The 14,061-nt window shown below is 32.0% G+C and overlaps 1 protein-coding gene across 1 annotated transcript; it reads left to right on the top strand.

The window, feature by feature from the left end:
- Positions 1 to 273: 273 nt before the first annotated feature.
- LOC145066079 (protein NRT1/ PTR FAMILY 3.1-like) lies at positions 274 to 2,730 on the top strand. Its single transcript, XM_079013251.1, has 4 exons — positions 274 to 431; positions 529 to 746; positions 836 to 1,395; positions 1,542 to 2,730. The coding sequence occupies exons 1-4, from the start codon at positions 350 to 352 to the stop codon at positions 2,440 to 2,442; spliced, it is 1,761 nt and encodes a 586-aa protein (XP_078869377.1). The 5' UTR covers positions 274 to 349; the 3' UTR covers positions 2,443 to 2,730.
- The last annotated feature ends 11,331 nt before the right edge of the window (positions 2,731 to 14,061 follow it).

The following is a 14,061-nucleotide window of genomic DNA, read 5'->3' as shown; positions in this document are numbered from 1 at the left end:
TTTTGTTTTTTCTTTTTCTTAAATAATTTTATATTTAAAGTGGGACTGGGAATGCTCTAATTGAAGAAAAGAATGGGTATTTGGTCACTCTTTATAAGACAAATACAAAAGAAATTAAAATATATAGAACCCACAATGATATATCTCATTCATGTACCTATCATTTAAAATCCAAATAATTGACGACTTTTTGCCCTAGCTTCATTCACACCCAACTCAGTGATTCAAATGATTTGTGGCCATAAGGTGATGCAAAATAGTGACAAAAAGATAATGCTAACTTATGTCACACCGTCTCCCCTATAAATTATGCATTTTAGAAACACCATAACTACACAAAGAAAAAACAATGGAAGATATCAACATCCAACACAAAACTAATGATGGAAAAAGGCCCAAAGGTGGCCTCATCACCATGCCCTTCATATTTGGTACACTCTTTCTTCTTTCATTTACTTATTTTAATTTTTACAAAAACATAAACAAGACTCATTGTTCATGATTTCTGATGGTTCGATGTACGTTTAGCAAATGAGGTGTGTGAGAAGCTTGCGGTGGTTGGATTTCAGACGAATATGATAAGTTACTTAACACAACAAATTCATATGCCGATGACAACAGCCGCCAACACCCTAACTAACTTTGGTGGCACCGCGAGCCTGACACCCTTGCTCGGGGCTTTCATAGCCGATTCCTTCGCCGGTCGGTTTTGGACCATCACCGTTGCTTCCATAATTTATCAAATTGTACGTTTTCAGTTTTCAGCTTCCAGCTTCCTACTATCAGCTTTCTGTTTTCTGTGTAAAATCTTACCACTTACTTTTATTATCACTAGGGGATGGTATCTTTGACAACATCAGCAATACTACCAAACCTAAGACCACCACCATGCGAAAATGGACAAGTATGTCAAGAAGCCAACACGGGTCAACTTGCGATCTTATACGTATCCCTTTTGCTGACCGCGATCGGGTCCGGTGGGATCCGACCCTGTGTGGTGGCATTTGGGGCAGACCAGTTTGATGAAACCGATGAGAAACAAAAGACTAGCACGTGGAAGTTTTTTAACTGGTATTATTTTTGCATGGGGGTATCTATGCTTGTTGCAGTGACAGTTATAGTTTATATTCAAGACTATGTCGGGTGGGGATGGGGTCTTGGTGTTCCTTCGATAGCCATGGCTCTTTCGATTGTCGCCTTTGTGTTCGGGTACCCGTTGTATAGGAATATGGATCCATCGGGTAGCCCGTTTACCCGGTTGGTGCAAGTGTGTGTTGCAGCTTATAAGAAGAGAAATTTACCAATGGTTTCGGATGCTAAGTTGTTGTATGAGAATGAAGAGCTTGATGCCTCGATATCTGTTGCTGGGAGACTTATCCATACGAAACAAATGAAGTAATTCTCTATCCTCTTCATAAATAATATCTAATAGTGAAATATATATAAAAGGAAAACGAATTTTTAATATAATAAACATGTTTTTATGACAATTGCCAAAGCCATGAACAGACACCTCACAAAATCCTTCCAAATCGTTGCAGGTTCTTGGACAAAGCAGCCATTGTTACAGAAGAAGACTACGCAAAATCTCGATCAAAACCAAACTTATGGAGATTAAACACAGTCCACAGAGTCGAAGAACTAAAATCCCTCCTCCGAATGGGTCCAATCTGGGCATCTGGAATCATTCTATTCACAGCCTACGTTCAACAAAACACATTCTCTCTACAACAAGCCAAAACCATGGATAGACACCTCACAAAATCCTTCCAAATCCCCGCAGGATCCATGTCCGTTTTCACCTTAAGCTCCATGCTCGCCACCATCGTCTTCTACGACCGTGTCTTCGTCCCCATCATGCGGAGGTTCACAGGGGTAGAACGGGGAGTTTCTTTTCTCACAAGAATGGCGATCGGTTTTACTATATCGATTCTAGCCACACTTATAGCTGGATTCATGGAGATAAAGCGTAAAAATGCCGCTTTTGCCCATGGGTTGATGGATAAGCCTCACGAAACGATTCCGATAATGGTGTTCTGGTTGATGCCTCAGTATTGTCTGCATGGGGTGGCGGAAGCGTTCATGTCGATCGGGCATCTTGAGTTTTTGTATGATCAGGCGCCGGAAAGTATGAGGAGCACGGCGGCGGCTTTGTTTTGGATGGCGATTTCTGCGGGAAATTACATGAGTACCCTTTTGGTGACATTGGTGCATAGGTTTAGTCAAGGGGCAGATGGGTCAAATTGGCTTCCGGATGATAATTTGAATAAGGGAAGGTTGGAGTATTTTTACTGGATTATTACGTTGTTGCAGGTTTTTAATCTGGTTTACTACTTGTTTTGTGCAAAATTTTACACTTTTAAACCCATTGAAGTTGTTAATAGAGATAGAGGTGAAGTCGATCACCATGGAAAAGAACTTGAGCTTGGAAGCCATGTTTGACTGGTATTTAGGACTTGCACTCGCTTTTGGTTGAAGGTTTAAATTGTAAAGTACCAAAAGGTATATGTAGTGGTCAAAGTCAAAGGGGTATATATGTAATCTAAGTTTAAAAATTTCGATACCAAACTACTATTAAATCATCGATTAAGCTTTGTAAGTTCTATGGTCGACTTCCATGTGTCAGTAATTGTTAGGCATCTTGATTTGGTGTTAACTGCTTCAATCCACCATATTTTAATATCAAATTTGGTGCTAAAGTTAAAAGTTTATTACACTTTAGTTTTTTAATTGTTTCAAGTTCGAATTATATTCTTTGAGTTAATTTAATCTTTTACCATATATTTTGAGTTATTTTAATTGTTTCAAGTTTAAATTTATATCATTCTAATTTATTTTAATTGTAAAGTTATTGTAACATAAAAATATAGACGATATTATAAAAAAACGAATAAATAAAAGAGATATTTTTTAAATCTATATAAGTTTAACTGAAACAAAAATATATTTAAAATGTTATTTTTGGTGTAAAAATGATGTTAGATTTGGAGACGAAGGATTAGCTGTTAAAATGTGGATATACATGAACATAAACCTCTTAAATCAAACATAAACCTCTTAAATAAGGACCATGACTAGAGTCGGGTAAGGCTGTTAGCACTAGATTGGTAAGTGGTAGCATTTTTAATATTTTGTCACATCATATATATATATATATATATATATATATATATATATATATATATATATATATATATATATATATATATATATATATATATATATATATATATATATATATATATATATATTGCTTTAATGTCAGAGTAAATTACTAAAATCGTCCCTATGGTTTGGTCAAAATTTCACATTTGGTCCCTAACTTTTTTTTTTGCACTCGAATCGTCCCTGTGGTTTATTTTGTTGCGTTTTTCGTCCCTATGGTTTGGTCAAAATTGCATGTTTGGTCCCTAACTTTATGTATGTAAGGGACGAAAAACGCAACAAAATCAAACCACAGGGACGATCCGAGTGTAAAAAAAAGGTTAGGGACCAAACGTGCAATTTTGACCAAACCATAGGGACGATTTCAGTAATTTACTCTTAATGTCATTTGTTAACATGTCACCTCATTAGAATTTTTTTTCTTAGCATTTCATAGGGAGCGGTAGCACTCCTAACACTCATTTAGTTTTTTTTTTTTTATCAAAATTATATTCTTTAATACACAAACATTTCATATTAAATAAATTATATTTTTATAAAACACAAAATTTTAATATTAAATAAAAATGTATCTATTTTTGGATAAAAAATTCTAAGTTGCTGAAACTTTAAGGACCAAATGTGTAACTTTTTTATCCTCTTTTCATTCTCTGTTAAAAGAACATCTTTCCCAATTTTCTTGTTAAAAGAAAACAATAGTAACAACATCACCTATTGAAGCTTCGACTTACTGTCATCCATTGAAGGCTCAAAATCACCTAGGTTCATCATCTTTCTTATTATTTTCTTCTAGGATTCTTCGAATTTTTGTACAAAACCTAACAACAATCACAGTCTTCTCTTGCTTTCTCTCTCTTCTCACTAAGGGTGTAACGACCCATTTTTGGCAACTCCCCTAGCGAAGATGAAGGGGTGGTGTAGCGAGTCCATGGCAAGCTGGAGGTGAGTGTCAATAGCGAGCCACTCCCTCCAGCCTAAGGGAGGAAGTAGTCCAGATGGGTTTGAAGTTTTGGTAAGGGAGATACCGCATACTGAAGGGAGGAATAAGAATAAAATATTCATTCCTAGCAAACAATGTGTTGAGCGGTTTCTTACATTTACTCCTCTCAGCGGGTTTACCAACCAACCCATCCATTTTGTTTCAATCGCATATCGAAGGGAGGAATAAACATAGACAAAATTGTTAGAATGGTCTATGTGGTATCTCGAAAATTGCCACTTTGGACCAAAAAGATTTTGACTAGCATTTTTGGTCCAAAGGTTTTCATTTAGTTGCAAGTTTGATCCAGTTTGTTTAAAAAATATTTAAAATGATATATTTGCCCTTTGGTATTTTCTTTTTCTATTTTTTATTTATTTAAATATTTTTCTGATTAAAAGAAAAATATAAAAAGACTCTCTCTCTCTCTCTCTAATTTTCACATAGAAAAAAAAGAGACACACACATGCTCTCTCTCTCTCTCTCTCTCTCTCTCTCCTTCTCTCTCTCATTTTCACATAGAAAAAATATCACCACAACCACCACCGGTCGGAGTTATAAACGCCACCATGACCACCACCGCCTTTAGTCCCACCATCAATCTAGGTTACATCTCGCGACCATCGCCAGAGAATCAAAACGTCGCCGCCATTTTCCTCAACAAACCCATTTCACGTCAACTTCTCAGACAACCATCTTCCTCAGCAAACCCATCTTCCTCAACAAACCCTTCGATTCTGACAACGATTTGATGGTGTTGCAGATCCATAAGGAGGGAGGCCATGAGGCGATGACGATTTCAAGATGAATAGAGCATAAGGACGGCAAGACTGAGGAAAATGGAGGCACCATTGTTCGAAAAAAGTGACCATACCAGATTTGAAGTTCGAAGAACAAATGAAACGTCGGAGATGGAGAGAAAAGAAGGAGGCAGCCATCCCCTTCGATTTCCCATCGCGAAATGCCACATCTGAAAACCCTAGCCGCCACCATCAAAACCCTAATCTGTTATAGAGTCGTTTGGGAGGGAGGACGATAGATCGTTAGCGTAATCGGAGAAGGACCAAGACGAAGTGGTGGCACTAGGGTTTGCTATCAGAGGCAGCTCCGACGATTAGTTTTCTACTCCAACGAAGGGCTCCGACGATGGGTTTCCATCACCAACGAAGGGTTCGTCTTTTCTGGTGGTCTTGGTGGTGTTCATGTTTTCCGGTGGTGTCAGTGGCGTTCATCTTTTCCGGCGATGGTGTTCAAGCTTTCCGGTGAGAGTGAGGGTTGGGGGGAAGGAGTGAGAGTGGTAGTGTTTTCCTAACTGAAGAGACAGAGAGAGAGAGAGAGAGAGAGAGAGATTTTCATTTATTTATGTTTTTTTAGTTAGAAAATAATTAAATAACAAAAAGAAAAGCAAAAAAAAACAAATAGAAAGGGGCAAATCCGTCATTTTAAAACTTTTAAAGCTTTTTTGGACCAAAAACGCAACAAAATGAAAATTTTTAGACCATTAGTGCTAGTCAAAACCCGTTTGGCCCAAAGTGATAATTTTCGACATACCACAGGGACCATTCTTACAATTTTGTCTTAAACATAAAATATTCATTCCTAATTGTTTTTTTTTCTGTTTTTTTTTTTTAATTTTTTTTATGCATGCGGGGTTGATAACCTGGGGTTGATAACGTGCACTCTTATTTTTTTTTAATATAAATATGTACAATAAAATTTAATATATTGACATTTCTTATTTAATTAGATAATCATTGGTTTTGATTTTGATGCATGTTGTGATAAAAATTATTATGTGTTATAAAATTTTATATTTTTTAATTTAATTAAATAAGAAAAATAATGTGGCAAATAAATTGAGTGGGTTAAAAATGATAGGGTTTTCATGTATTGTGGGTTGAGAGGGTTGGAAAAGAGATGAGATAAAAAAAAAAAAAAAAAAAAAACCCCACTGATGTGGTACTAATGCGATAATAGGTTGAGTGAGTTGTGAAGGAATAACTCCCTCCTTCCTATAATTGGGTAATGTTTTTGTTCGTCTTGTTTGTAGACTTCACTAGTATTGTGAGCCATAGCGATTGGTTGAATCATTTCAATTGTCCACAAAATATCGGATATAGTTATGTATTTTGTTTTATGGAAGGGTTGAATTTTATACTTAGTAAGAAGCTGGAATATAAGAATTACCAAGTAATAGTCATAATTGGGTTTTGAATCCATGACTTTTAGTTTTCGAAATCTAAAAGCTATGGAACGGTTGAATTTTATAGTTAGTAAGAAGTTGGAAAATAAGAATTACAAAGTAATAGCCATATTTAGTTTGGGTTTTCAATCCATGAAACCCATATGACTTTCATGAGCTCGCTACAATACTATCAAATAACATATCATTATATACTTATAAAGTAAGCATTTTTTCTTTCACCACATTCATTTAAAACTCTCATGCATTTTTCCTTTCACCACATTCATTTGAAACTCTCATGACTATTCAATTTCTTTCTAATAATTATTATAAATTGTTAATAAGGTTAAATAAATATCAAACCTAAAGTGTATTCATATATAAACTAAATTTCAATATTAAAAGAATATATTTTCTTCTACTTATAAAGTTACGTTTTTAACTTTTAACATATTATACTTAATTAATTAGCTCTAATACCCCTTTAAAGCTATAACCTTTGAACAATTTATATAAAATACTTACAATGTTAATTAAAATATAACTTTACATGATCAACTTAAATATAAATTTTAGTTCAAATTAAACAACCCAAAGAATATTTTATGAATAGCTAAAAGTAATAAATTGTTGTGTCTTTCTAATAATGATTATATGTTGGTTAATAAGGTTAAATAAGTATCAAACTCAAAGTGTAATCATAAATAAACTAAATTATAATATTAAAATAATATTTTTACTTCTACGTATAAAGTTGTGTCTTTAACTTTAACATATTATACTTAATTTATTATATTTAATATGTTGTTGTATGTAAACTATTATCGGTTTAAAGCTACAACTTTTGAACAATTTAGACAAAATGCTTAAATTGTTAATTTAAATATAAAATTACAGGGTCAACTTCAATATAAATTTCGGTTCCACTTAAAAAACCAAAAAAATATTTTATGAATAGTTAAAAGTGATAAATTGTAATACTAAATACAAAAACTAAATTGTAATATCAATTTAACTAAAATATTTCATAAAGATATTTTTATAATCGTTAAAAGTTTTCAAATAAGTAACTTAAAATAACTTTTTCAATAACTATAGTTAAAAATAACTTTATATAAATGATTATATTGTTACCTTAAAAAAAACGTTTAATGTTTTTAATAATTACAATGATAGAAATTAAAATGTTAAAAAAATAAATTTTAAAAAAATAAATAACAATAACAAATGTATATATTCATTAGTAACCTGCGGGGAGATGTCATTCAAAATATTGAGAATATGCAATTTTAGTAAATGTATATATTGTCATACAATTCGAAATAATCAATATATTATATCAACTTAGAATAGAAATTATTATATCAAATCTGACAACAACATTATTGTTATATTTAAAAAAAATATATATTTCTAAATTCTTCAGCTATATAGATATTTATGCGCAACGCGCGGGCATTCGCCTAGTTTATCATAATAGCATTCATTTCGATGATGAATGAGTTACGATACTTTCAAGTGCTTCACCACTACTCATGATAAAAGCTTTCATCGCATACTTTTTTCAAGTGTCATATGCAACAAGTCAAACCACCGTGACAAAATGAAAGTCATGCCATACCTTATTACAATCCTACTACAAAGTTGAGATAACGTATCTTCTGGTTGCATAGAAGATATCCTAATAAATCAAAATTCATTTATCACATGTTATATTTTATGATATTTTTTAAATAAATAATATCTATATATGAATTTATGATTTTTTTTTAACTTTCAAAAATTTAATTGCCACATAATATAAATACCTATTCTTTGTTCCAATCAGCAAGCGGTATACGACAACTTCGATAGCATCCTCTCCTCTTTCTACTCCAAATCCCTAGTTTAGAATGCAACGAATGAAGCGAAGAAAGGTGAAAGAGCTACAGAAGCAGGCAACAGAAGGAACTATATATATATATATATATATATATATATATATATATATATACACACACACACACATACATACACACATTAGGTTATAACACGTGTACTACATGAGGACATCATAAAACAACTTTGAAAATTAATAGACGATAAAATTAATAATACATTTGCAATATATTTTGAAGAATGAAGAATCAATCCCCTCCTATGCACTGTTGCTAACATAATTTCAATTCTTCTTATACATTTTTTTTCATTTTAACTCCTTTTACTTAGGGAGGAGGGAGTCGTTCCCTCCCAACCCACCAAACCCACTGCCACATTAATTTTTGTTTCTTATTTTTTTCATCTTTTCCAACCCACAACACACGGAAATCTTATTTTTTTTGAACCCACTCAACCCACTCAATTAAAAAAATAGACAAAACTTCAAAAATGGTCCCTGTGGTTTTCGAAAATATCAAGTTTAGTCCCTAAGTTCAAAAAACCTCACAGATGGTTCCTGTGGTTTCAAAACATTTAACAAATGGTCCTTTTCGCTAACTCCGTTAGCTTCTGGCCGTTAAATGAAGGACATTTTTGTCTTTTCACTACCACAGGGACCATTTATGAAGTTTTGCCCTTATTTGAAATAATGATAATAATAATAATAATTTAATATTAAAGGTCCCTCTTTTTTTCTCTCTCTCTCTAATGCCTCATCGTTACCACCACAACATCATTTCTTTCTCTTTTATGAACCCTAAAATTACCACTGCCACCTCCATACTCTAATCACATTCTCAGCCCACTGTCACCGGTGATATCCTTTGCTGGAACCAACCAATTGGGGCCTCTCGTCTCCGCCACCCCTGCACATTTGGATTCCAGACAACAACCAAATCGCAACCTCTCATCTCCTCCACCCTTATGTCCCTATCTCGTCTCTTTCTACCTTCTAAGAGTTAACGATAGCGAGGGTCAGTGGTAACAGACGAATGATGGGGTTTCAAACAGAAAAATCTGAGCAGATCCGAGTAAATGTAGAGGAAGGGAGAAGTGGCACCGAGGATCGATAGTAGCAGAGGGAAGATCGGCAGTAGACTGCAGATCGAGGGCAATGGATTAGGGGAAAAACAAACCTGCAAATCAGTTTTCGGTTAAACAATGGAAAATCGGAAACAGATATTTAACCAGGTTCGATGGTAGTATTTGGTCGGCGACGTGGAAGACCCGTCATTGACGGTAAGAACATCTGCACCATTGTTCGATTTATGGAGGTAAAAACTGAGTCAGATTGGTCTTCCATCGATTTGAAGGGTCTCAAACCTCAATTTGTTGGTTTACGTGTCTCCACAATCAGCCGGAGGAATGGTGTATCTAGTACCAACATCTGATAATCGATTTTCTCATATGATAATCGATTTACTCGTTTTTCAAATTCTTTGTTGATATTCTTGATTAAATCGATTTTGTGAGTCATAGTTCATGTATTGATTAACAAACTGGAAATTTTCAAATACAGGATGGATATGATTTCAAAAGTGTATATTAACGATGAAGTAAGAGATGAGTTTGGATGATGATTGACATGAATCTGTTTATTTGGATAAATTAAAGATATTATGATTGCGTAATTGATAATTGATCAAGATGAATTTAGACCCAAATGTTGGTTTGAAATCAATATACCGACATGATAGTATCAGTGATGAGAAATTGGATTGAAATTCTGAATCAACGATAATGTTCCTATTGTCAAATTAAACGTCAAAATCAACTTCAGTATTTTTATTTAGGTTTGTTGTGAAAGAAAAAAGGATTTTGATTCAAAATTAACTTCAATATTTGCGTTTGTTCATGTGTTCATATAAATCTAAAACAATGGTGTAATTGTTGAGAGAGAGAGAGAGAGAGAGAGAGACCTTTAATATTAAATTATTATTATTATTATTATTATTATTATTATTATTATTATTTTAAATAACGGCAAAACTTCATAAATGGTCCTTGTGGTAGTGAAAAGACAGAAATGCCCTTCATTTAACGGCCAAAAGCTAACGGAGTTAGCGAAAAGGACCATTTGTTAAAACTTTTGAAACCACAGGGACCATATGTGAGGTTTTTTGAATTTAGGGACTAAACTTGATACTTTCGAAAACCACAGGGACCATTTTTGAAGTTTTGTCAAAAAAGTACAAAAACAACTAAGATATAAGTTTTAAAACACATGGTACAAGAGAAAATAAGAAAGAGAAAGTAGAGAGAGATGATGAAGTGGGTTAGGTGCTGTTTGATTTTCTGAAGCAAAAATTCATGAAGTCTGCAGACCTCCTCTGCAACCCTCTGCAGTAGAAGAGGTGGACCAAACGGCTGCAGACTATAATAAGAAACGTGTTTGTTTTTTTTTAACATCTGCATACTGCTGCAGATATTAAAAAATTAAAATAAACTAATTTTATAAACTGAAAATAGCTTTTTAATACGTAAAATTTAATAATATATAGCATTTCGGTAAAAATTAATGATATTTCAGTAAAAAATAATGATATTTCAATAAAAAATAAAGATATTTTAGTAAAAAAATAATGATATTTCATCAAAAAATTATCATTATTGAATATAAGAAAAACAAAAAATAAATTCAACAAGAATAAACGAAAAAAACAAAAAAAAAATGTGAAATAAAATTTTAACAACATATAATCAAAATTTCAACAATAAAAAAAAAAGGTTGGAAGAGGCAGTACAAGTGTTGTGCCAAACAGAGCACGCGTAGAGGTTTTTGACTCAGAAGACTTCTAAAAAACAAACAACTGCGAAATGAAAAGTGTTGCGCGTGTGTTGCGCTGTGCAGCAATAAGAGGTTTGAAGATGTTTTTTTTTCCAAAAAACAAACAACACCTTAGTGAAACCAATCAACCCACTCGTTGAAGCGGGAGTGGTACCGCTGATAACTCTATTACTAATTAAGATTTTACCTTTGATTGTTTTGTATTTTTTTTTTTTAATTGAGTGTGTTAAAAAAGATAAGGTTTCCGTGTGTTGTTGGTTGGAAAAGAAGAAGAAAAATAAAAAAGAAAAAATAATGTAGAAGTGGTTTCAGTGGGTTGGGAGGAAACGACTCCCTCCTCCCTTATAGATAAATTTTAAAAGACACCCTTATATTTTTTTATTTTTATTTCAAATTTAATAACTTGATTATTTATTTGAAATATATAAATAAAAATATATCGGAACCTATTTGTTGCATACATGACTTTAATTCTTCTTACACCTTTTTTTATATTTAAACTCCTTTAATTTATATATAAGTTTTAAAACGCACCCATATATGTTTTATTTTCATTTCAAAATTCAATAACTTGATTATTTATTTGAAATATATAAATAAAAATATGTGTTGATAATCTAAAAATTTATACCATTGACGGATATTTATATTTTATATTTCTTATTTGGTATTAGACACATTAGTATTGATGTATAAAATGATGCAGTTTAGTTGAGCGGTCTAAGAAAAACAACCGATCCTTCTAGAAATAATATAAGTTTTTGCCTATGATTGATCAACTAAAAATATTAACCACAAAGACGTCAAGTAACAGGCAATATATGATTTATATTATTTAATCATTAATATTGGTTCTATAATTGGATATGGGATTCCTTAACATATTAATACAAATTATTCTATTCAATTTATTAAAGAGTTTGGATACATGAGAATCTTACAAACATCCAAGTTTTTGGATCTTTTCCAATTTGCTAGAGAAATTGCCATCTTTATTAAATTAAAACTAAGGGTCAAGGACCACTTTGACATGTAGTAACAGGTAGTAGTAACACATGATTATGTTTTTAGAAACAAGTATGGGTGCAAATATTTAAAATTGGATACTCAACAACTACCTCTAATACTCTAAACATAAAGTATGTGCTTTGCTAAATGAGTTAGTAACTATGAGTAAATCTTAAATCGATCATAGAACCCACCCTTAGGTCAAACTCATTGGCATTTGTTGCAGAAAGTAAAATTACATTGGCCGTTTGATATGTGAACACGAGAAATTAAGATGGCATCAAAAACCAATGGAACACAAAGCTATAACTTCTACAATTGGATGATTTTTTTTTTTATTGTAAAGCAAAATAGCCAGATCATGTGAGGATTACATGAAAGAATGAGTTAATAGCAACTATTCTCCAATAAGGATGATACGTAAAATAGTTGTTTAAAAAGGTGACATGTGCCAGCTAAAAAAGTCTTTTATTATATATATATATATATATATATATATATATATATATATATATATATATATATATATATATATATATATATATATATATATATACTAGTCGTTTACCCGCGCTAAGCGACGGGTGCGAATAATTTTTTTTTCATAAATTAGTTTCTAGATTTAGTTTTGTTTTTGCGCAAATAGTTACTACATCTAAACAATTATCAATAAAAGAATACACGTCCCACCAAATTCATATCCACAAATAATAGCCTCAAACATTGTGGAACGATTGTCATCATTTTGTCGCTCTAAGATATGTAATAAAATAATAGTTAAGTAAATTATAAATAAAACATTAAACAAAAAATGACATTTGTTTGAAGTTTTGTATACTTTTTTTCGGTATATAAATATTTTTATAGATTATTGTTTTTTTGTATTTTTTTTGTGTGAAATCTTTTAAATATTTACATAACATTATCATTTGATGTAATTATAAGATAAATCATTTTTATTTAAAAGCCTAAATTATGGCTTGAATAACCCCCCTCACATGAATACAACTTAACTCAATTGAACCAATGAAGTGCAAAAAGGCAAAAATAGCATTTAAGAGCTTTACATTAAAATTTTGGAAAATAAAAAATGAACATTGTGACATAAAAAAATAATCCTCGACCCCTCTACAACCAGTTGTTGTTTTGTGAGATTAACCCGTCTGTTGACAAATTTCCTAGATAAATATAATTACTGATAAAAAAAAAAACTTTATACACTAAGGGTTTGAAATCACTTTATGCTATTTAAGCTTATTTAGTTTGTACGAAGCATCAAACAATTAAAAAGACTAACATAAAATCCAATTAGTTAAATGAAAATGAATGATTTATTTGAATTAAAACAAAAATGAACATCAAATTAAACAAATCATGTAACTCAATCAGCACATGTTGATTACAAGTTCAAAACCAAAACATCATTTATGGCATAGAGATAATACGCTAGAAATATATATGGATTTCTATCAAGTTATTGAAATCATACCAATATAAAAAGCTAATGGGCCTCTTAGGGACTAAACACATACATACACACTACACACACAATAGCGTACTAACACTTAAATAAAACACATCACCAGACACATATAGCACAGAAACAACAACACTCCCTGTTCGACCATTTTTCCTAGACCCACCAAACAAAAATGTTAAAGGAAATGACAGATGGTTGAGTTTTCTAACAGCACACGTCACAAACACACAGTAGCAGCACACACATCCACATAAATACAATGTGAGTGTGTGCTACCTAATGTATGATTTTAAAGTAATATTTTCCTTGAAGAAAAAAAAATTGAATGCTATTAAAAGGATGAGTTCCCAAAGTACAACGCACTAATAAGAAAACAATGAAAGTGTAATGATATAATGAGTCATGAACGTAACATCTGCAAGTGAGGTCGTAGCCATTTATTCCTGTGAAGAGAAGCAATAATGACAAGAAAGGTTATAGTTAGTTATAACTACAGATGCCAACAACTAAATAATTCGAGAAAGTAATTTTTAATCATA

This window comes from Lactuca serriola, chromosome 8 (assembly GCF_051521515.1).
Source record: "Lactuca serriola cultivar US96UC23 chromosome 8, Lser_US96UC23_V15, whole genome shotgun sequence".
In the NCBI taxonomy this organism is placed as follows: domain Eukaryota; kingdom Viridiplantae; phylum Streptophyta; class Magnoliopsida; order Asterales; family Asteraceae; genus Lactuca; species Lactuca serriola.
Note: the sequence above shows the minus strand (reverse complement) of the source record. Positions and strands in the feature narration are given on the sequence as shown.

Coding starts and splice junctions, on each gene's coding strand:
- LOC145066079 (XM_079013251.1), top strand. CDS start 350: ATGGAAGATATCAACATCCAACACAAAACTAATGATGGAAAAAGGCCC. Junction 432..528: donor CACCATGCCCTTCATATTTG/GTACACTCTTTC, acceptor ATGTACGTTTAG/CAAATGAGGTGTGTGAGAAG. Junction 747..835: donor CTTCCATAATTTATCAAATT/GTACGTTTTCAG, acceptor TATTATCACTAG/GGGATGGTATCTTTGACAAC.